Raw genomic sequence first — 24954 nt, forward strand, 5'->3', positions numbered from 1 at the left:
ATTTATAAGACAAGTCATACCTTATTGACAGTTGCTATGGTTTGAATATGGTCTATTCCCAAGAATTCATGCAAGATTTTAATCACCAAAATCATATGTTAATGGTAGTAAGAGAGTGGAATCTTAATCTGACTACGGTGTTTAAAGGTGAAGCCCTTGGAAAGGGTTTAGATGAAACCACTATGACCAAATCCTGCTGGCTTCCTATGAAGAGACCAAATGCATCGACATAAATATACATGCTCTCTGATCCTTGTCATGTGATGCTTTGGAGTTCCACAGGTCTCTTTTAGCAAAAAGACCATTACCACATGAGGCCCCTAGACCTTATACCTCTAAAACCGTGAGCCTAAATAAATCTCTTTTCTTTATGAAGTTAGCCTGTCTCTGGTATTCTGTTAATAGTAATTTAAAAATGGATCAATATGATACTTTAATTTTTTTCTATTCTGAGCCACACTATTCTACCTTTATTGCCTTCAGTAATTTGGCCAAGTTATAGCTTCTGTATATTCTTTTTTTTTGGGGGGGGAGGGGGGGGTCCAGTCATGGGGCTTGAACTCTGGGCCTGGGCGCTGTCCCTCAGCTCTTCAGCTCAAGGCTAGCACTCTACCACTTGAGCCACAGCACCACTTCCGGCTTTTTTCTTTTTGCTTATGTGGTGCTGAAGAATCGAAACCAGGGCCTCATGCATGCAAGGCAAGCGCTCTACCACTGAGCCACCTTCCCAGTTCCATGTATAATATATTCTTAAGGAACTTAAAGATGAGTAATAACTACAGAGGATTCTTCAGAGCTGCTTAGGACAATATCAAAGAGATACAGCCCACTCCAAGAATAAAGCTTTCCTCTGTAGAGGCATCAACTTCATATATAAAGAAGGTCAAAGTCCAACCCCTTTCCTCTTTAAAGATACCAAAAAAGGAAGGTAGGTGGTAATGGCATCCAAGTGCTACTGAGAAAAAAGTCAGCACTCTAGTTTCACTTGCTCTTTTACTAATTTTGGAGGTCATGTATCTATCTGGGTGATACATTATTAGTCTCCCACTAGCTCTGGTGTACATAACCCTTCTGTTTTGTTTTGTTTTTGTTTTTTGTTTGCCAGTCATGGGGCCTGAACTCTGTCCGTCAGCTCTTCAGCTAAAGGCTAGCGCTCTACCACTGGAGCCACAGCACCACTTCCGGCTTTTTCTGTTTATGTGGTGCTGAGGAATCAAACCCAGGGCCTCATGCTTGCAAGGCATGCACTCTACCGCTGAGCTACCTTCCCAGCCCCTGTACATAACCCTTCTGATGTGTGAGTTATGATAATGCCTAACTTACTTTCCAAGAGTTGTGAAGGCATTTCCTACCTAGGTTTGGGAGACAGCGAAAATGCTAAAAATGCTGCTTCTGCTATTGATCCTTCAGATATCTGAGAAATGACTAAAATAATATACAGAAATTTGGCATCTTTGCCTTCATATTATGTTGCCTCCTTTGTTGCTTAAACCTTTGGATCAGATTCTACTCAGCTGCTTATGCCATGTTAGTCATCTGAGAAATGTTTTGTTCAGAATGAGCAGTACAGAGTTACCAGGACTGAACTTGCTTTGTCCTTTCTTCCGCAAAACCTTTCTTCAATAATGTTGCTGCCTTACTGAAGGCCTAGAGCAATGGAGTTAGCAACTATAAACTGAAACTTGTTTTAGAGCTTTTTTTTTTTTTGCCAGTCCTGGGACTTGAACTCAGGGCCTGAGCACCATCCCTGAGCTTCTTTTTGCTCAAGGCTAGCACTCTACCACTTGAACCACAGCAGCACTTCCAGCTTTTTCTGTTTATGTGGTGCTAAGGAATTGAACCCAGGGCTTTGAGCATGGTAGGCAAGCACTCTACCACTAAGCCACATTCCCAGCCTGAACTGAAACTTCCGAAACCATGAACTAAGTAAGTTTTTCTTTCCTCATTGCTTATCACAAGTGTTTGTCACAGGAGCAAAAGGCTGACTACATCACAATGAGACATTGTTTGGGGAAGTTCTTGGCACAGAGCAAAGCCAGCACCATGTTAATTAAATTCATTATTACTGTCCTGAAGGAAAGAATTTTGACAGGCTACAATGATAAGCTGAAACAAAAAAAATTTGACATTTAATGAAGACAACTAAAGATTTCTAAATTTGTAGTTTAAAACAAGTTTGTGTTTAAAAAATGTATAGACTTCTAGTTGCTACTTTGGGAAGCACCCTAAAAAAACCAAACACACATGTTTGTGCTGTTTGGCATGAGTCTGACTCTCTCCATAGTGTTCAGACTGCAAATGGAGTATCTAGTACTGAGCATCCATCCTACTTTAAGAGAATACAGAAACATTAGGAATTCTTCATGAGTAAGAGCAGGACAAGGTAATGCTCAGGATGTAGAATGAAATAAGGACTTAGATATTGACTCTGGCAGATAGGCTGAAAGACTTGGCTGGAACAGAACAAATAGGAGTGGGATCAGCTGTTAGAAGTTAGAGTGGTAAGGTTCAAGATCACCCAGAAGGATTTTCCAGCAATCAGGTGTCTGTTATACAAAGTCAAACTCAAAGAACTCAACACCGCAGAGGACAAAACTTGGAAATGCTTTCATTCAAGTGCCCAAAGGCCCTAACCCTCTGTTGAGGCCAACCCGTCATACCTGTCCAAGTAGTTCACAATATTTGGGTTCTTGTTTTCCCTCATGACCAGGATCTCATTAATAATCAGCTCTTTCTTCGGCTGCTGCTGAAGATTCATCTGCTTAATGGCCACCTGAAATCACAGGGTGCAACCAGTCATTCAACATTTACTGAGTACATACTCAGTACCAGAGCTTAAGTACTAAGAAGACAAAGATAACTAATATACAGCCTTGCCCCTCAAATAATTCATATGTAATGTTAGGAAAGTGGCTCTGAATCCCTGAGCCAGCAGCATTAATATCATCAGAGAACGTGGAAACAAATGTTCTTGGGCCCCACCTGAAATCTACTAAATCAGAAGCCCTATTTAAAAAATCCCTCTTCGCTGGGCGCCGGTGGCTCACTCCTGTAATCCTAGCTACTCAGGAGGCTGAGATCTGAGGATAATGGTTCAAAGCCAGCCTGGGCAGGAAAGTCCGTGAGACTCTTATCTTGAATAAACCACTAGAAAACCGGAAGTGGCGCTGTGGCTTAAGTGGTAGAGTGCTTGCCTTGAGCTGAAGGGCTGAGGGACAGCGCCCAAGCCCAGAGTTCAACCTCATGACCAACAAAAAAAAACAAAACAAGACAAAAATAAACCCTCTAACTTATTCTGATACATACTGAAGGATTAAACTTTCATTTAGAAAAATGCTTTTTTAACTGAAAGGCTGATGGTTCACGCTGTAGGAGGATGGTAGTCTGAGATATGGGCAGAAAAGTCCACGAGACTACATCTCGAAAATAACCAGCAAAAAAGGAAGGCTGGAGATATGGCCCAAGTGGCAGAATACCAGTCCAAGGAAGAGAAAGTCTCTGAGTTCAAACACTAATACCAACAAAAAGAAAACTTCTTTTTTTTAAAAAAAAAAATCACAGTATATAGCTACTCAGGAGGCTGCAATATGAGAATTGTAGTTCCAAGCCAGCCTGGGCAGGAAAGTCCGTGAGACTCTTATCTCCAAGAAACCTGCTAGAAAACCGGAAGTGGTGCTGTGGGTCAAGCAGTAGAGCACTTGCCTTGAGTTGAAGAGCACATGGACAGCACCCAGGCCCAGAGTTCAAGCCCCAAGACCAACAAAAAATAAATAAAAATATTCCTCAGCTCAATATTGAAAGTTTTCTTGATCTGATCCCTGTCCTACTCCCACAGAACCTCATACATATTGTATTCTCCCTGCCTTTGTTAAGGATCTTTGTTCCATGGAATATCTAGCATTACTTCTACACATCAAAAGTTTTGTATTAGGCCAAAGGAAACCTCATTCTCAACCCAACGTGCTTTTCCCCTTTTCTTTTATTTGGGGAAGGGGGTGTAGTTTGAACTCAACACTCATTCTTGCTAGGTTGGCATAGTACCACTTGAGCCATCTATCTATGGTTTTTGCTGGTTCTTTTGGAGTTGGATAGCTTCTGTGTAGGCTGGCATTGAAAATTGATCATCTAGATTTCAGTCTCCTGAGTATCTACTAGATTACAAGTGTGAGCATTTGTGCTTAGTTTAAACGTTTTTGTTTGTTTGTTTGTGCTAGTCCTGGGCTTGAATTCAGGGCCTGGATACTGTCCAAGGCTAGCACTCTACCACTTGAGCCACAATGCCACTTCTGACTTTTTCTGTTTATGTGATACTGAGGAATGGAACTCAGGGTTTCATTCATGCTAGGCAAGCACTCTACCACTAAGACACATTCCTAGCTCCTAGCTTAAACTTCTGACATACTACCTTGTGTGAAAATTAGGAGTGTATATATGTGGATATGCAAATAGGTAGGTAGGTAGGTAGGTGGATGGATGGATGGAAGGATGGATATAGTTTGTGTTTAATGAATATGAAAATTAAAAGCATGAGGGGCTGGGCTGGGAAGATGGCTCAGTGGTAGAGTGCTTGCCTTGCATGCATGAGGCCCTGGGTTCGATTCCCCAGCACCACATAAGCAAAAAGAAAAAAGCTGGAAGTGGCGCTGTGGCTCAATTGGTAGAGTGCTAGCCTTTAGCTGAAGAGCTGAGGGACAGCACCCAGGCCCAGAATTCAGGCCCCACAACCAGACCCCCCCCCAAAAAAAAAGAAAAAAAGAAAATTACAAGCATGAAAAGAGAGTGCCAGGGGGCTGCTCTTTGTTTTTAAAAGAACAAAAAAATTCAGCAATAGACTCTTTTCTCATAGGAATGTACTTTAAGTCATTTGCTAAATATTTATTCCCTATATTTTCCCTTTTTCCTGCTTAATGGGTAAGAACATGAGCATCTAATAAAACTAAATTGTCTTTCCATAAACAGCAAGAAGTATAAAGAATGATTCAGATTTTTATGGCAAAATCCTTTATTATATCTTCAAGTCAAATATGGACTGTTTTCTACAGCAGATAGTCAATTATTAAGAAGTAAAATTATTCCTTTTAATTTTTTAAAAAATCTCTTCCATTCTCAACCTCAATTGAGAAAAAAAGAAGAGTTTCCTGGTAAGTCATGCTCCTGGTCTTTGTTGAGCCTTCTATCATGTTTGAGAATTAGCTTTTCCTAATGTCTGAAAAGCAACATGTTGGCTGGGAATGTGGCTTTGTGGTAGAGTGCTTGCCTAGCATGCATGAACCCTGGGTTCTATTCCTCAGTACCACATAAACTGAAAAAGCCAGAAGTGGCACTGTGGCTCAAGTAGTAGGGTGCTACGCCTTGAGCAAAAGAAGCTCAGGGACAGTGCACAGGCCCTGAGTTCAAGCCCCAAGACGCAAAAGAAAAGAAAATCATGTTGATGTAAAGACATTACCAATAGTAAACTGTTAAAGCAAGGACTGAAGTCAGAAGAGTACCTGTGGCGCTCTTCAGGCCATCCTGGAGAATAGGAGAATGCTGTGAACCTCACAGTGGCAGGTGGTAGCCAGGTTGGACAGGACACTGGAAGTCCTTTTCAGTTATTAATGGCCATGGCCCAGGCAAAATGCCCTCCTTACTAATCAAATCCTACCAATTGAGGGTGAGAGACCATACTCTTATTAACAAAAAAAAAAAGAAGAAGAAGAAGAAGAATTAGACTTGAACTCAAAGGAAGGACCTAATAAGCTTTGGGCTTCTTTGTCACCTTCTCAGTTGAATCATTCACAAATTTTCTTAGCCTCAGTATCTTCATCTATACATCAATATACTTAATAACCTTCATCATGATTCTCCTTAAGAATGTCTTGATTACTAAAAAATAGCTAATGTGCTACTCATTTGTAAGCAAAGGATTCAGGGTATAAAAGGAAGACAACAATGAAACAAACTGGCAGTCATCATCACGGCACATCCGATAAGAAGTTGACAAAAGCAGCAAGAAAATAGCAGCAACCACTGCAAGAACTAGCCAACCTCCACCATTACTGTCCATTGACTAGCAGTTACTGTATGCCAAGTACTGGACCAAATCTTCTATTTATGTTACCTCAGTGAAACCTCACAGTCCTGTAAAGTCAAAGTGATGCGTTACATTTTCACAGAAGGAAACTGAGTTTAAGATGGATAAGAAAATTGCCCATAATCAAAATCAGTGCTTTCAGACCTATGAACCCAATGGCTCTTCCAGTATGCTATTTTTACTATACAAATTCTCTTTAAAAAACAGACATGAAAAATGACTGTTTGATTTATAACTGGAAGATTTCTCAGCACCAACATGCTAATCTTCCTGTATGTGACAAAAGCTCTGATCTTCCCAGCTGGATAACCCCCAATAATTGCTCACTCAAAAAGACAGAGCATCAGCTAAAGATTTACACTCCCTGGGGCAGGAAATAAGGCCTTCCTGACCACACTGCATTAGCCACTGCTAATGGACTTGTTTCCATTCATAGTTCTGTAACCACAGGCAGGCACATAATGAAGTCAAGTTTCTCTTTCCTATGGCCAGCTTCTCACACAGGTAGCCTCCAGGATTTTCAGGAAGCACCCATCATCTGCCTACCTTCTATCACAAACTATAGAGCCTATGAGGCCAGAAACATGACAAGAGGGGGGCCCCTAACAGCTAACTTCAGGCCAACTGTGGCACTGGGGACTGAAATACATAGTTTTAGGAGACTAAGAAACTAACCAGTCCCTGCTAATCACTAAAAGCAAAGCCTACAAAATGGTTATTTATGACACTAGCCTCAAAATCCTCATCTATGAGAAGAAAATATTGACTACCTCATAACATTCTCTTTTTAGGACTAGTATTATCTCTCTCTCTCTTTTTTAATCTCTTCATCAGAGTCACATCTTTAAAACTGGCATGCTAACGCCTCATCACTATTTTTACCAAAGGCAGCTCCTGCCACCATTATAAGAGTTTTATATGCACATTGTGCAAATTATAAGCTCTTAAATTTACATGTGATGTTAATGCATAAATGCTAGCACAAGACTGAATCTTTCACACAATTCTTAGCATGAGGTATAGCATAAAACAAAACCTGAGTACATACTTTGTGAAATAAGTATGTATGAGTAAAAATAACCATATAGTTCTTAAAGTTCATGGTGCATTTTCACATGCACTTCTTTGCTGAATTATTTCAACACTTTTGCTGAGGCTGAGAGAGGTCAAATAAGTTTCCCAAGGTAACAAATATTTTAGGTTAAGCTGGGCACAGTAGTGCATATCTGTAATCCCAGCTCTCAGGAAGCTGAGGCAGGAGATCAAAGCCAGCCTTGACTATATAAGCAAGACCTTATCTCAAAAAAATAAAAAGTTTAAGATAAGCATCTATGTCACTTCAAAGAATAATTAATAAATCCTAATGACTAAAATGTACAAGCATGTTCCTAACAGCTTCTTTCAGAGGAGCCCAATTCTTTTCAGTGATAAGGAGGTAGCTCTCTTATTTTCTGAGCTAAGAACTTCTTCCAGGCAACTGCCAACCACAGCCCACCTGCCAAGCATTCCTGCTCTGCAACTAAACAGAGTAGATTGCGGGAAAAATCCAAGAACTCTGTATGCCTTCATAGCATTTATTTCTAGACAATTTATTGAATCCTTCCCTCTTCGCTGCTGAAACTAGGCCTTTGCAGTAAGGTGAAATTTTTTCTGGCTTAAGGACAATGAGGTGGAATCCTGGACACAGAATAATAGAAAGACTGGGGGGGGGGGATTGGGTAGGGGGGCGGGAGGAGGCTGGGAAGGGATGTGAAGGGTGAACAAAGGAGGAGGCTGCAATGCTTGATAAGAAATGTACTCAGGCTGGGAAGGTGGCTCAGTGGTAGAGCGCTTGCCTTGCATGCCTGAGGCCCTGGGTTCCATTCCTCAGCACCACATAAGCAAAAAGAAAAAAGCCGGAAGTGGCGCTGTGGCTCAAGTGGTAGAGCGCTAGCCTTGAGCTGAAGAGCTGAGGGACAGCGCCCAGGCCCAGAGTTCAGGCCCCATGACCAGACCCCCCCCCCCAGAAAAAAAAAGAAATGTACTCATTATCTTACCCATGTAATTGTAACCCCTCTGGTACAGTATGTTCACAAAATATTAAAATTAAAAAAAGAATAATAGAAAGACCAGATTAAATTAGACTAAACTATTTTAGGATTGCCAAGAGATATGGGGTTAAATGGCTTGTTTTGTACAAGCAATTTCCCACTAGGCAGTCACACAAGATCTCTTTGGTAGTAACAACTTCTTCAAACCTAGACTTCCACCTTTTTCTTTTCTCTTTTCATTTCATTTCTCTTTTCTTGTTTCCAGTCATGGGACTTGAACTCTTGGCCTGGCCGCTGTCCCTCAGCTCTTCAGCTCAAGACTAGCACTCTACTACTTGAGCCACAGTACCACTTCTGATTTTCTGGTGGTTTATTGGCGATAAGAGTTTCCCAGACTTTCCTGACTAGGCTGGCTTTGAACTATGATCCTCAGATCTCAGCCGATTGAGTAGCTAGGATTATAAGTGTAAGCCACGGGCGCCCAGCTTTTTCCTTTCCTTTTCTTTTTTTTGTTGGTCATGGGGCCTGAACTCTGGGCCTGGGCGCTGTCCCTCAGCTCTTCAGCTCAAGGCTAGCGCTCTACCACTTGAGCCAGAGTGTCACTTTCAGCTTCTTCTGCTTATGTGGTGCTGAGGAATCGAACCCAGGGCCTTGTGCATGGGGCAAGCACACTACCACTGAGCCATCTTCCCAGCCTCCCCCGCCCCCTGACCCCCTGCTTTTTCTTTTCTTTCTTCTTAAATGCTATCACTCACTTGGACATCACATTCATGCTCAAACACCAAATGTTATAGAATCTAACTGCTAAATACCTCTCAAATCCATCCACTTCTTTCTATCTATACTATGCTATCACCTTAATCTAGATCATTATCTCTAGATGTAACTATACAATAACTTCCTGTCTCACTAGGGCCACTCATATCCTATCACTCAATCTGTTCTCCTTATAGCAGCTCATATAACTTTTCTGAAAGCTTTAAGTCTCCTGTTAGTCTGCTGTTTGATTCTAGCATGGTACAGGAAGAAATAACTGTCCTTGTTGAGTTAAGAAGAGCTAAAAACTAACCCTAAACAAAAAGAAAATGTAGAACTAAAAGAATAAGGGGTTGACACATACTTACCTCCTGTCCTGTGGCTACATCCATCGCAGTGTACACAGTTCCTGAAGCACTGAACAATAGACGGGGAGGAGAAAGAGAAAGAAACACAGGTGTTCAGTGAAGTAGTAACTTAAATATAGTGCTAAACACAGTGTGGCAATATAAGTGTTGATGACAGCAGCAAATATAAGTCCTCTCATTCTTTTTTTGTCAGTCATGGGGTCTGAACTCAGGCCCTGGGCACTGTCCCTGAGCTTTTCTGCTCAAGGCTGGGGCTTTTCCACTTTGAGCCACAGTTCTATTCCTCTCATTCTTGCATTTGAGAGGCATTATTTGGTAGTAAAGACAAGAGCAGTATTCAGCTCTACAACTCTATCCCATAGATCAAAACCACATTCCCAGCCCTTGCTTTTAGGGCTTGAACTCTGGGCCTGGAAGATGTCCCTCAGCTCTTCAGCTCAAGGCTAGCACTCTAACACTTGAGCTACAGAGCCACTTCCAGTTTTCTGGTGGTTTATTGGAGATAAGAGTTTCATGGACTTCCAGGGCTGACTTTGAACTATAATCCTTAGATCCCAGCTTCCTGAGTAGCTAGGATTACAGGCATAAACACTGTCTTCCTGCTACTTTGGTTATTTTTGAGATAAGAGTCTCAAAGTTTTTCCTGTGCAGGCCTGGACCACAATTCTCCTATTTATGTTTCTCTTATAGCTGACAGGTTTGTGCTACCACAATCAGCTTTTTTTGATAAAATGAAGTTTCACTTACTTTGGAGGGGGTAGAGAGACAGAGCTGACCTCAAACTATGATCTTCAAGACCTCTGCTCCCCAAGTAATTGGGATTAGAGGTACAAGCCACCACATTGGGTACCTAAAATTATCTTGACATATACTTCCCACTCTGAAATTATAAAGTATTATGGACTTCTAAAATCTTTCAATCATTTATCCTGTCAAGAAGATGAGTTTATTTTTTGTAGTTTGTATTATTAAATAGGTTCTTAGTTGTCATATTTTCAAATATAAAATGACATTAAATGTACTTTTCAAAAAAAATACTTCCAGAAAGTCAGACAGTACTTCTGTCCAACCTTCACGGTAAGTAGAATCCAGTTAAGCTAGTGGCACACAACTGTAAGCCCAGCTACTTGGAAGTGGAGGCCAGACATTTATGTGTCAATGGCCAACCTAGGCAAAGTAAATGTGACCCTATAAGGCCAACGTAGGCAGTTAGTATAACCCTATTTCAAACACAAAATAAAAACAAAAGGGTCAAGGGTACAGCTCAAGTGACAGAGGCTTTTCTAACTAGTATGAGATCCTGGCTTCAAGTACTGAAGAAAAAAAATCCTACTAGACACACATGTATACATGTAATTAGATATATACAAATAAACAGATGGGATATTGCGAAAGATGCTATGAGAATAATCATGTTCATTTGTAAAACTTAGAACCCTCATTTTATGCTGATTATTTTGTAGTAATTTACAACACATATCTATAGCCAAACATGCCTTATGTCAACTACATAGATGCAACCTGAAGACATCCTACTCTGTTGCAAGAATGCATTCAGGAAAGTCCTGAGGGTATATTTCCAAGAGAATTCAAGTCAATTCAGGGGAAAAGCCACTTTAAAAATGTCTTTCAGCAGGAAGCCAGTGGCTCTCACCTGTAATCCTAACTACTCAGGAGGCTGAGATCTGAGGATCATGGTTTAAAGCCAGTCCAGGCAGGAAAGTCCAAGAGACTCCTCTCCAATTAACCACCAAAAAACTGGAAGTGGCGCTGTGGCTCAAGAGGTAGAGGGCTAGCTTTGAGCTGAAGACCTAAGGGACAGCGCCCAGGCCCAGAATTCAAGCCCTACAACACGGGCGGAGTTGTACTCTTTAATTAGAAACCTAACTACTGCCTGGAAACTGGTTATAAAGTAGTACTGGTTATCAAATAATGATGGCTTATTTGTACTGACAGTTAATTTTTTCACTACCTGATCATCTTGCCTGATTGCCTGATCATTTTCTGTTACAAAGTGTATGTTAGAGACTATCTTCCTACCCTTTACCCTGCCCCTGATCATATCATCTACACCATTCTTAAGGAACTCAGGCAAGACTGGCTAAGTTCAATAATAAAGTGACAGCTTTCAAGCTGCACTCAAGAAGCTACAGAGTAGAAGTCATGAATTCTGGCATCCGCTTAAAAATATAGTTCCTTTCACATGGGCTTTTAGAAGTTCTATAGCTCTGAACGTTCTCTTTCTTATTGGTGCTGATAAGTCACAGTGCTAGGACAAACAAGGTTTATCTGGAAAATCAAGGCTATAATCAGGAAGCTGGTTTGGTGCTAAGAAAATATATGGTTCTCATACTCTCACTGTAGAGATATTTTTAGCACTCTGGTCAGCTAACAGTACATCTCTCATGTAAGTACAATTCTGGCAAACCTGAGGTCAGCCTAACACCCTCCAGATGGGTGAGGAGAGTGATGAGGAAAGGTTTATGAGAGGCTAAACAAAAGAAAAATAATGTATGTCAGCATAATTTTAAGTCATTTCTTTAAGGAAAAAAAATGCCCCTACTAACCCTTGTCCAATCTTCTCAAACCGAGTATACTTCTTCTTAGGATCGCCCACACTCACTATGCTCCCTTTGAAAGAAATAGAGACCATGAATCATTTTTTCACATCAAGATACAAACATACAAACAAACAGACCCTATAATGGCCGGAAATGCCTATAATACCCCAAATATCGTAAAGCAAGCCCTAAGGCTTTTTCCCCAGTAAGTCTCAACCAAAAGTTTTACCTCACTGTTTTTGTGCATAAAAATCTACTTAATTTCTAAACCTCTAAAAGCTACTTTTTTTTTTTTTGCCAGTTCTGGGGCTTGAACTCGGGGCTTGGGAACTGTCCTTGAGCTTCTTTTGCTCAAGGCTAGCTGTCTACCACTTGAGCCACAGTGCCACTTCTGGCTTTTTCTATTTATATGGTACTGAGGAATTGAACCCAGGGCTTATTCACTTTTAAGTGATCATCTCATTCAACAAATACTTATATTTCCTGTATATATTAGGGACTAGGAATAAAGAAACACATTAGATGCCATTAAAAATACAATAATAAAGAGACACAGAGGGACAAAAACAGACTGGAAAGGCTTTACAAAAGAGCTATCTGAGCCAAGTTTTAGGAAATCAGTATAAGTAATCCAGACAGAAAAAGCTAAGAAGAGGCTTACAGTAGGCAATACTTGGTAAGTCCAAAACCACAGGTATGAGAGAGCTCATGGGTTTCACAACTTGTATTACAGAGATGGGGAACTGAGGCCCTCAAAAGGGGAAGATGCTTTCTCAAGGCCACCCACAGGAGTGTCAGGCTAAAAGTAAGAGCTTGGTTTTTAAGTCTCCCCGACCAATATGCTTTTCTAGTAATACTAATTACTAGAATTTCATACTTCTCACATAGAGTATCTCATCTGGTTTAAAATGAGTCATCTTAATATGCCAATTCAAAAGATGGCAGGGAGAACAGTAGGAAATTGTCCAAAACATGTCAGTGGCAGGGCTGGGGCTTCAACACAAACATCCTCATTTCCCAGGCCAGTTAGCTGGCAGTTAATACTTAAATTCTATTGTTTAAAAAACGAAAACCTGGTTTAGGGAACAAGCTGATATACAGGAATAAACAGATGAACCAGTAAGTGGCTTTTAATTAATCATTTTATGATGAGGACCCTAGGCAAGGGCAATTTTTAACAGTTTGAAAAGTTAAACAAGAATTATTAGAATGTGGGAGAAAATGAGGCAAGAGGTGACACTGTTCAAAAAGAAATGTACTCATTACCTGACTTATGTAATCTTTACAATAACAATTAAAACAAAAAGAATTATTAAGAAGGGGTTGGAGGCATGGCTCAGATGGTAGAGCACTAGTCAATGAGTGAAAGCATCAGGTACCCAGTCTCTGACAAAAAAAAAAGAGAAAAAGAAAGGAAGAATTATTAGGATGAAATAGAAAATTACTAAAGAACCATGAACTGGGAATGTGGCTTAATGGTAATATGTTTGCTTAGTATGCATGAAGCCCTGGGTTTGACTCCTCAGTACCACATCAACAGAAAAAGCCAGCAGTGGCGCGGCGCTGTGGTTCAAGTGGTAGAGTGCTAGCCTTGAACAACAACAAAAAAAAGAAACTCAGGGACAGTACCCAGGCCCTGAGTTCAAGCCTCAGGACTGTTAAAATTACTCAATAAATAATAACAACAATAACTGGAAGCTTCAGGTTTAGAAAGCCATACTAGTTTGAAAACTTAAGTCAAATCAGTCAAATCAAATCCTCTTGGAAAAAAAAGTAGATACAGATAAATAGATCAAAGGCTTTGTTAGGCCAGGTTTAGTGGCTCAAGCCTGTAATCCCACCTACTTGAGAGGCAAAGATTAGGATTAGTTAGTCTAGTTAAAGAGTCTCCACCTCGGGCTGGGAAGGTGGCTCAGTAGCAGAGCACTTGCCTTGCATACATGAGGCCCTGGGTTTGATTCCTCAGCATCACATAAGCAAAAAGAAAAAAGCCGGAAGTGGCGCTGTGGCTCAAGTGGTAGAGTGCTAGCCTTGAGCTGAAGAGCTGAGGGACAGCACCCAGGCCCAGAGTTCAAGCCCCACAACCGGAGCTTCCCCCCCCCTCAAAAAAAAGAGTCTCCACCTCGATAAACTAACCAAGTGTAAAGGTTCCTACCTTTAATGCAATTATGGTAGAGTCAAAGAGGGATACAGTTCCAGGCTGGCCTCAGGCAAAAACATGAGAGCTTTTCCAGAGGAAAAAAAAAAAACTAAAAGAAAAAAGGGTTGGGGCTGGCAAGGTGGCTCAGTGGTAGAGTGCTTGCCTTGCATGCATGAGGCCCTGGGTTCAATTCCTCACTACCACATAAGCAGAAAAAGCCAGAAGTGGCACTGTGGCTCAAGCAGTAGAGCACTAGCTTTGAGCTGAAATGCTGAGGGCCAGTGCCCAGGCCCAGAGTTCAGGCCCCATGACCAATTAAAAAAAGAAAAAGAAAAAAAGGGTTGGTATAGCTCAAAATCATAGACTATCTACCTACCCAGCAATCCTGAAACTCCAGTACTACAAAAAATAAAATAAAGGCTTTGTCAAATGATTTTTTTCCAAGCCAACAGACAATTTAATTCTTCCTGGCCATATAATTTTTCTGTAGTTTATTGAAACACAAAAATATATAGTGATATATTTCCATTTCTGATTGATAAGAAAAATGAAATGGAAGTTTCCATCTGATAGGAAGAGACAACATGGTCCACTTACAAGAACACAAAGTTTGTTTTCTGACCTCAATCCTCTAAACCTTCTACTTTGTGATTTGGGGCAGAATATTTAGTGTCTTTGAGTCTTAAAAACTTTAACCAAGCTGGGCACTGGTGGCTCATGCCTGTAATCCTAACTACCCACGAGGCTGAGATCTGAAGATTGTGGTTCAAAGCCAGCCTGGGCAGGAAAGTCCATGAGACTCTTATCTCCAATAAATTACTCAGAAAAGGCCTGAAGTGGTACTGTGTCTCTCAAGTGGCAGAATGGTAGCTTTAAGCAAAAGAAGGTCAGTGACAGTGCCCAGGCCCTGAGTTCAAGCCCCAGGACTGGGGAAAAAAATTAACCAATAATGAGAATTATAATGCCTACCATCCTAGAGTTAATATGAGAATGAAATGAAAAGAAAATCAAATAAATATCTTTGTCATTTGCTATGTTACCTAGTACAGGTTCACAATATGTCAGTTTCCATTTATTCTTTTCCTACAGCCACAACAGTAGATCTGTCTATTAGGTCAATGGCAAATATCAATAACCAATCACAGAACCCTTTCTCACCAGGTGTAGGCAAGGCCTCATTCATTCTCAATATAACATTCTACACTATTCACTAGACAAAAGCTATTTGTCATCTCTGAAATCCTCAAAGTGAGTTATCCATACTCTCTTTTCTACCATATTGCTATCCTCGTGTGGTTTCCAACCCAAGCTGGCAAGACAAGGAAAGAAGAGAGGCTACAGGGTGAGACAAGTCACAATCTATAGCCAGGCTACCAGGCATGGCCAGCCAACCACATGAATCAAACCTATCATCTGGAGCTTTACAGTAGCCTAACTCCATCTTCATATTTGGCTAGTCATGGATCAAAAGATTTGGAAAGCTAAAGGGCTTACGTAATTTCTCTAAGATCTCCTCATCAGACATTTTGGGTTTCTTCTTCTGCTTCTCAATATTCCGGGTCAACGCATCTGGTGGAGTGGTGTTATTCTCAGTAGGTGAAATGGGAGACGTAGCCACATCCCGAGTTGGAGTGATAGGAAGTGGTTCAATCACAGACCTTGTATATACCTGTATTATTGGTACAAAATTTTGGTAAAGCCAGTCTTTGTTAGCATACTAGAATCTCTTCTACATGTGAGATTAGAACATCAATAGATGAACATCCTCACTCCAAATTCATCCTTTCTCTTACATTAATATCTGAATTACTGCTCTGTACCCAGGTCCTTTCACTCAATGACATCATTTCACAAATGAGGTTTCTGTATCTCACTGCACATAAGGATTACTGAGAATCTCAGCACTGAAGATAACCAAAAGGGGATAGGCAATACTCAATAGAAATTATTTATAAAAGATTCTATTAGAAGAAAACTCCTCATCTGTAAGTATTTGTCTTTCCAAGATCAAATGAAATCTCACATTTCCACAGAATTGCTAACATGACACTTAACATTATTGTTTCTTATTCCCTCTCTCTCTCTCTCTTTTTGCAAGTCCTGGGGCTTGAACTCAGGGCCTGGGCACTGTCCCTGAGCTTCTTTACCACTTGAGCCACAGTGCCACTTATGGCCTTTTCTGTTAATGTGGCACTGAGGAATGGAACCAAGGGCTTCATGAATGCTAGGCAAGCACTCTACCACTAAGCCACATTCCCAGTCCTATCTTCCTCCCTTTAGCTACTGAATACTGAGGGAGAAGGAACTACCCTTGTTCTACAAGAGGTAGTGATATGTTAATGAATCAGAACATAGATTCAGAACTTCACTGCTAGGCTCAAGTCCCCACTTTCATTCTTCCGATCTGTATGACTTTGGGTAGATTACTTAATTTTTCTATGCTCCACTTTCCTTATCTTTAAAATGGAGATAATAGTATCAACTATCTTATGGAGTTGTCGTAAGAATTGTTAGTATGTATGAAATTACTAGGCTGATGTTCTACAGATACCAACTACCCAAACTTTAGCCTTTAAAGATACATCTCCCATTCATTCATTGGTTTAACAGACATCTGCTGGGAATCTACTATAGGTGTAACCCAGAACAAAATGCTGCCCCCTTACTCTCGTATTTGTGAAGGAAGTGAAAAAGGCATAGCTCCAGGTGAGAAAGAGACAAAAAATGTTATAAGAAATGAGCAAACAAACTACTGAGGTTCAGAAAAAAGTGATCAGAAGTTATACACTCCTTTCTCCTAGAGATGCTTCAAAGTATCAGGTTTTATTTTATTTTTTAAAATCACAATTATCTTAAGTCTTTCAGCTCTTCAAGGACAGGAGACATCTGTCCCTCCATTCCTGAGTTCCTCCATCTAACCACTTACCCAATGAAAGCATTCAGATACATAAATGGCAGATGGGATCAATGAATACATAAATGAGATCCTTCCACTGGGCTGACTTCCTGACTACTTTAGCATAATGATTTTCTCAATTTTCTATGCTTGCACCTGTAAACAAACTATCTCCCAGTTACCAAACCTTGACTGTCAAGCTTTGTCCTCTTTCTCTGCTTATCCTCACTTGACTCCTTGAGGAAAGAAACACTGCTTATTCCTTATTTAAAATATTCTCCTTATCTAGTTCCTGGCACAGGTCTGCACACAAAAAGCCACCACTGTGCAATGGTGGAAAGCAACCTGTACTTGGAGTTAATTACTGCTTTCAAATGTTAGCTCTTTTGTTTACTAAGCAACATCTCTAAATCTCAGCTGCTTCTATAAATCAAGAATCAACTATACATTTTTAGAGAGGAATGCTTCAAGAGAAATGAACCCATTCCTTTATTCAATATTTATTCCTTCTGACATTTGCAAAGAGTTACGTTAAGTACAAAGAAATACATATACATGGATTTCCTCTACTTTGGAGAATTCATGGCTTCGAAGGAAAAAATTTTGTAAAAGAATATACTGGCAGGAGCTGGGAAGGTGGCTCAGTGGTAGAGTGCTTGCCTTGCATGCCTGAGGCCCTGGGTTCGATTCCTCAGCACCACATAAGCAAAAAGAAAAAAGCTGGAAGTGGCGCTGTGGCTCAAGTGGTAGAGTGCTAGCCTTGAGCTGAAGAGCTGAGGGACAGCGCCCAGGCTGAGTTCAGGCCCCACGACTGGACCAAAAAAAAAAAAAAAAAGAATATACTGGCAAACTAAAAAAGGCCGTATGAATGTGAGATATTTTGACAAGTCTTTAATTTTCAAGTCTATTTTTCCTAATGAGGACTTGGCCTCCTGCCAGCAAGGTGATTCTATAGATCCTATTTAGAGGTTCTTACCCTAAGAGGTCATCTAATCCCCTTGAATTTGCTCTCCCGTAGTCATTTAGCCAACTTCTACCTGGACACTTCTCTATACGCTCTACTCTAGAGGCAGCCTTTTGTTATTGTAATACCACAGAACTTGTTAGATGGTTATTTCATTTTGAAGTTTTCCTCATAATAAAAAGCCCAAACAAGAAACCTGAGAAGAGAATCAACTGATGGAAGTTCAGAGCTGAATGAAACTAACTCAAGTAAAAGGCACAGGAGGTAGACTGTGCAAAGTGAGAGTGAGCAACTGTGGTTATTATGAGATGCAGGAACTTCAAAGGAAGTTAAATACAAATCGCTGCCAACATCCAGCATCAAAACACACTCCTCATGTCTAGCATATTAATAGCATGAATGCATTGATAAGTTCTCCTGGGCCTTTCAGTATCATCAATGATACTCTAACAGGCTGAGCACTGCACATTTAGCAGAGAAGAAACAATCTGAAGCAAGATAATTTGATGCTTCCCAGGAGATGGAATGATTTATGTCGGCTCTGAGCTAAGTTACATTAGTATCGTGTATCTTCCAATATGTGTAGAACAGGCTAAGTAAACCAAAGCTGCATTATCAATTATCAATTACCAATTACTTCAAAGCTTTTGAACTATCCATAAATCAATGATAAACATACCACTTCTCTTTTATCATACAGAAAGCACCTTCAAAAAAGGTGGTCCAGTGATTACAACAGCTCTAACATCTAAGGTGTCCCTCCAATCAGGATAACAAACTTCCATGCTTCAGTACCAACCTCTCCCTCCTCTTCTTGCTCACTATAATGAAACAGAAAGCGATCCAGGTCACCACAAACTTACAGACTTTGTGTGCTCCGGGCGTGGAGCAATCACTGGAGGGGAAGTAGCATCATCATCGTCATCTTCATCTTCGGAAACAGGTGGCACCGCAGGGGTCTCAGACACAGTCTTCACATTCTATGGAAGAAAGAAAAGCCAACTGTATCTGGTCAGCTGACACATAAGTTAAAAGATATCAGGATCTTTAATTCCCCCAGAAGAAACTCCATTCTGAAACTCCTTGTGAAATCCAATTAGCCTCTGAGCTCCCCACCAGTGTGTAGGCAGTCTCAGTCAGTCAATATGCTCCTTCTAGCCATCACTTTCCACTCAGACCTGGGGACTTCCTTCTCTACCCAAAGCCTCACCATAGAATGAGAAGTTAGCTTACTGTTTCCTACCTACCTCCTTATAGTTGAATCCTGAACACAAGTTCACCGTTTCTTCTTTTTTAAAAATTAGCATATATTAATTATACAAAGGGGTTTATAATGTTTCCAGGCAATCATTTGGTGTGCTTTGGTTATATCTACTCCTACTATTACTTGGTTGTTTTTTTTGTTTTTGTTAATCTTTCCTGCCCCCTTTTAAGATAATTTTTGGGCTGGGATGTAGCTCAGTGGCAAAATACATGCCTAAAAAGTGCAATGTCCTAGGTTTTATTCCCCCTCCCCATCCCTAAAAAAAAAAAAGAGAAGTTAATTTTTGATGGGATTCATTATTCTACTGTTATACATTCATATAATGTTCTCTGATTATATTCACCCCCATCACCCTCTCTTTTCACCTTCTCTCCTCTTGCGGCTCTCCACGGTCCTCCTTTTACATTCATGTGAAGTTTTATTTCCCCTACAGCAATAGGATTGAAACCCAGGCCTCACATATGGTAGACTAACAAACTTCTCAGTCCAGTTCCTTTATAATCTAAAATTTCACTCTTCACACTGAACAGGAAATGAAATACAAAATATAGGGAATATAAAGGTTTTTGATTTTTCAAATTTTATTTTAATTTCTCATTCTTCATAATATCAGAAAAGGAAATCAGAGTAGCATTTTCCCCTTTTCTTCCCCTTTACCAATCTCCTGAATCCAATGTCACCAGTGGCCCTTGCCCTCATTCTCAAGGTATAGAACATCAGGATCTAAAAAGGACAGAGTTTCTCCGGACTAAATATTACCTATTGCACTAGGCACGTGTCCTGCCTTAGAATGAACCTTACCAACACCACTAATTAGAACTGGATCTTCCCATGCAAACTTTAATAGAACAGGGCCAACAGTGGCAGGTTGGAGGGCAAGTTCAGGCAAAAATAACAGACTAATAGTGTTTACCACAGACTTAAGAGACAAAGTGGCTCCAAAACATAAGACTTTTAAATGAAAGGGTCTTGTTTCACTTAAAAGGTGTTAGTGGTTCCTTCAGATAATTCTAGTTATTTGGGAGGTTGAGATTGGGAGAACTGAAGCTGAAGGCTAGCCTGGGAAAGTCTGGAGGTACCTGTCTGTCATTCCAGTTTAGGACAAGAAGCCTGTAATAGGTGGATCACAGACCAGGTATGTGCCTAGGCAGGAAGCAAGACCTTATTTCAAACATAACCAGCACAAAAAGGGGCTGAGGGCATAATTCAGAGGCAGAGCACCTGCCTAGTCAACACCAGGCCATAAGTTAAAAGTCTAGTACCAAAAAAAAAAAACAACCAACAAACAACAACAACAACAAAAAGGCATGTGTCTATTATCCCAGCTACTTGAAGGTGGAGGCAGAATGACTGAAAGTTCAAGGCTAGCTTAGGCAAAGTTATCAAGATCCTATTCTAAAAACAAGAGTTCAAGTGGTAGAATACTTGCTAGCAAACATGAGCTATGAATTCTTAGGTTCAATACAACACTGTCCCTCCCCCCAAGAAAAGAAAAGAATAGTCTGATGGGGGACTCAAAGTTTTCAGGAAGATTATTAAATTTATTATTTCTTAAAATTTGTACAAACAGTACTCTTATTGCTCACATGTTCATACATGTATTCTAATATACCATTTTCTTACCTTTCATACAAAATATAATGAGCAGAGACATCAAGGTTCATAAACTAGTAGAGACATATTTCATAGATTAATCTCCAGTAATATAGAACCTGCCATCTTCAGGGAGGAAAAATATCAGTATTCAGACAACTGGTACAGAACATTATCCAAACTGTTAAGTTTTCCACAAGAAACTTCAAAATAAGAAAAGTAGCATACTGGAGGTAAGTAAGCAGCCAACATAAACTGTCTCTCTGATTGTCCTCAGATGTTGGTTTGGAAAATAAAAATTTCAAGTCAGACAAATATATTGAAAGAGCAAAAGGAAATATTTTTTTAAATTAAAAAGAGCAAGTGCTGGTGGCTTGTACCTATAATCTTAACTACTACTGTGAAGGTTGAAACTAAGGATGATGGTTCAAAGCCAACCAGAGAAGGAAAGTCTGTGAGACTCGTTTCTCCAATTAACCAGTCAAAAACAAACAAACAAAAGCTGAACATGAAGCTGTGGCTCAAATGGTAAAGCACTACCCTTAAGCTATAAAAAAAAGCTCAGAGACAGCACTCAGACCCTGAGTTCAATTCCCAGGACTGGCACAAATAGAGATATTAGACAGACAGACAGACAGACAGACTGACAGATGAATTTAAAAAAAAGCTGAATGGAGATGTTGGAGATCAGGAGTATCAGATAAACAAAAATAACTAGGAGAGCTAAACAAGAGACCCTATATGGGAGAAGAAATAACAAATAAATTTGAAAATGGACCCATAGAAATTAGCTAGTTTTAAGGATAGAAAAAAAAAAGAGTGGAGAAATACTAACAAGGCATCAAAAAGACTTTAGAACAACATAAAACCTACAAACATACATAGGAGTCCCTAAAGAAAAGGAACAGAAAAAAAAAACCCTGAAAAACAGGAAAAAGTTCCTTTTTTTTTTTAATATTAATCTAACCAAGTGCCTGTGGCTCATGCCTATTATCCTAGCTACTCAGGAGGATGAGATCTGAGGATCACAGTTCAAAGCCAACCTGGGCAGGAAAGTCTGTAAGACTCATCTCCAATTAACCCCCAGAAAACTAGAAGTGGTGCTGTGGCTCAAAGTGGTAGAGCATTAGTCTTGATTGAAAAAGCTTAGGGACAGCACCCAAGCCCTGAGTTCAAGCTTCACGACAGACTAAAAATAAAATTAATCTATAGATCCAAGAACTCCAAGAAATCCCAAGAAAGATAAACATGAATATTCACATCTAGAAAATCTTGAAAGCAGCAAGAGAAACGTGACATTATATACAAGGATCATCAATATGATAAACAATTCACATCTGATCAGAACATAGTTGTTCTCAATATCTGTGGAAGAACTGGTTCCAGGAGCCATCATGGACATTAAAACCTATGGATACTCCAGTCCTTTACATAAGGGTTCAGTATTTGCATCTAACCAAGCACATCCTCCAGTGTGCTTTACTTGCAGGCTGGTCCTTGCCCTCTGTACCATAGTTCCTGCCTTCTCTATACTTTATATCTTTAGATTACTTTATATGTTTAGGCTGCTATTACAATGTAAATGTGAGATAAACAGGCAGTATAAGATATTATATAGGAAAAAGGGAGGAAAAAAGTCTCTATATGTTTGGTATAGAAGCAATTATTTTCCCCAAATGTTTTCAACCCATGGTTGGTTGAACTGATGGATACAGATTCCATGAATTTGGAGGCTAAATATACTTTAAAATTCATTATTAAAACTTCTGATAAAAAACAACAGAGGCAAGAAAGTCGTGTAGGTAACACATTCAAGTGGACAAGGTTTTTAAAAACTGCTAGTTACAAAATCTACTATTTTTTTTTAAAAACTATCCTTCAAAATGAAAATTTAAAAAAAGACAGAAAAATTTGTCAGTAGGCCTGACTTAAGAAATACTCAAAGAAATCCAATAGACTGAAAGGAATTAATACCAATATGGCAAAACTCAAATCTGTAAGTGAAAAGATTAGCAGAGGAAATAGTAAATATATGGATTAACACAAAAGACTATATGTTTTTAAACTTTTGCTAGTCTTTCTTATAACCATAAAGTTGCATACAGCAGTTCTGGGCTTCCAGTTATACAGTATAAATATAATTATATAAGCACACTTAAATATATAAATGATAACAGTAGTTCAAAGAAGAAGCAAGGGAAGTTATATAAGACAAAGCTTCTATAGTACTGGAGTACTGGAATTTAGTTAACATTATTCTGAATTCCAATATAAATGTGTTAACTAGCATCTAATGAATTAAAATACATCTTTGAACACTTAAGCAACCACTAGGAATAGTTTTAAAAGTTAAGATTGTAAAATTAAAATATTTATTTAATACAAAATTAAGCAGTGAAGGGATAATTTTAAGACAATCAAGACCTATTCAGAAAACAATTACCAAAGCTGGACTCACACCTGTAATCCTAGCTACTCAGGAAGCTGAGATCTGAGTCCAAAGTTAGCTCAGGCAGAAATGTCCATGAGACTCTATTTCTAATTAACCAGCGAAAGTGCCAAACTAGAGGTGTGACTCAAGCAGTAAAGTACTAATCATAAGCAAAAAAGCTAAGCCAGAGTATGAGGCATGCATTCAAATCCTGGTACTGACATGGGGGTTGGGGGGAAAATAGAAAGAAAACAACTCAAAATGGCAACCATAACAGTAATTATGTTAAATATTAATGGTTTATCCACCTTAAGGAGTAGAAATTGTCCCGCTGTAAGGAAATAACAAACAAGACCTAATTATATGCTGTCTACAAAAGCCACATTATAGACACAAAGATATGAGTAAGTTGAAAGCAAAGCAATGGGAAAATAGATACCATAAAAGAGTTGTAAGAGAATTTGTTGTAAGAGTTGTAAGAGAACTTTGTACTTCATACAAAAAAAAAAAAACTACAAAAAATGTCAGAGACAGAAACACTTCATAATGATTAAAAAATCAAAACAGTCTGTGTATGGTGGCTCATGCCTGTAATCCCAGCTACAGGATCTGGGGAGCAGAGATCAAGAGAATCACATTTTGATGTCAATCCTAAGCAAAAAGTTAGCAAGACCCTTATTTTAATTTTAAAAAAAAAGCCACAACAAAACACAGGCTAGGTAAAGTACTGTGTGCTCTCCATTCCAGCTAAGAGTCATAAATAGGAAAATTGTGGCCTGGAAAACAAACTCAAGACCATACCTGAAAAATTATGGGAGTAAAAAGGGCTGGGGCATACATAGCTCAAGTGGTAGGGTACCTACCTACCAAGTGAAAGGTACTGAGTTCAAAGCCTATAGTTACCTCAAAAACACAAACCTCAAAAAACCCTTCGACTAATTCATGTAACAATTATATTGAAAAATAATAATTATATAATAATTATAGACATAACTACATTACATATACATAACAGAGCAGCTTTTCATAAAGCAGGACACAATACCATTGGAAGAAGAAAAATAATTACAGTTGGAGATTTCAATTAGTCACCAACTTGACCTAACATGCACAGAACATTTCATCCAATGTCTGTACAATATACTTTCTTTTGACTATTCTTCAAGAGCATTCTTCAAGACAGACCAAATGCTGGGTCATGAAACATCTCAGTAAACTTAAAGGAACTAAAATGGCACCAAATAAATTATTTGGCCACAGTGGAATTAGAGATAAACATAAGGAAAGTTACTTTTCTGAATTATATAATACAAATGGTCAATAAACATAAAAAGATGATTTAGTCATTACTCATTAGGAAATGCAAACAAAACCACAATTAGGTACTACTTCAACCCTCTAAGATGACTATAATCAAAAGACAGAAAATAACACATATAGGTAAAGAAGTGGAGAAAATAGAACCTTCATAATTGCCGGTGGGAATGTAAAATAATGCCACTAGTGGACAACAGTCTAGCAGTTCCTGAAAAGGTATGACCCAACAATTACACTTCTCTCTAACCTAGAGAAATGGAAGTATAATTCCACATACAAAACCTTGCACATGAATGTTCGTAACAACATTATTCATAACAGTTAAAAACAGAAACTGCTCAATTATATATCACTTGAAAGGATTAAAAAATGTAGTACGTCCATAAAATATAGTGTTACTTAAATATAAAAAGGAGGGCTGGGAAGGTGGCTCAGTGGTAGAGCGCTTGCCTTGCATGCTCTAGGCCCTGGGTTCGATTCCTCAGCACCACATAAGCAAAAAGAAAAAAGCCGGAAGTGGCGCTGTGGCTCAAGTGGTAGAGCGCTAGCCTTGAGCTGAAG

At 39.4% G+C, this 24954-nt stretch overlaps 1 protein-coding gene across 1 annotated transcript in view; it reads right to left on the bottom strand.

Annotated features, from left to right (window-relative positions):
• The window catches only part of Pak1 (p21 protein (Cdc42/Rac)-activated kinase 1), an 82800-nt gene that overhangs the window by 14021 nt on the left and 43825 nt on the right, over positions 1-24954 (bottom strand). Inside the window, 6 exon segments of the mRNA XM_013014161.1 lie at positions 2661-2773; positions 9228-9276; positions 11795-11858; positions 15423-15597; positions 18652-18796; positions 19405-19420. Of these exon segments, the coding sequence (XP_012869615.1) occupies positions 2661-2773; positions 9228-9276; positions 11795-11858; positions 15423-15597; positions 18652-18796; positions 19405-19420 (562 nt within the window).

The sequence above is a fragment of the Dipodomys ordii genome, unplaced genomic scaffold (genome assembly GCF_000151885.1).
Source record: "Dipodomys ordii isolate 6190 unplaced genomic scaffold, Dord_2.0 Scaffold22, whole genome shotgun sequence".
Taxonomy (NCBI): domain Eukaryota; kingdom Metazoa; phylum Chordata; class Mammalia; order Rodentia; family Heteromyidae; genus Dipodomys; species Dipodomys ordii.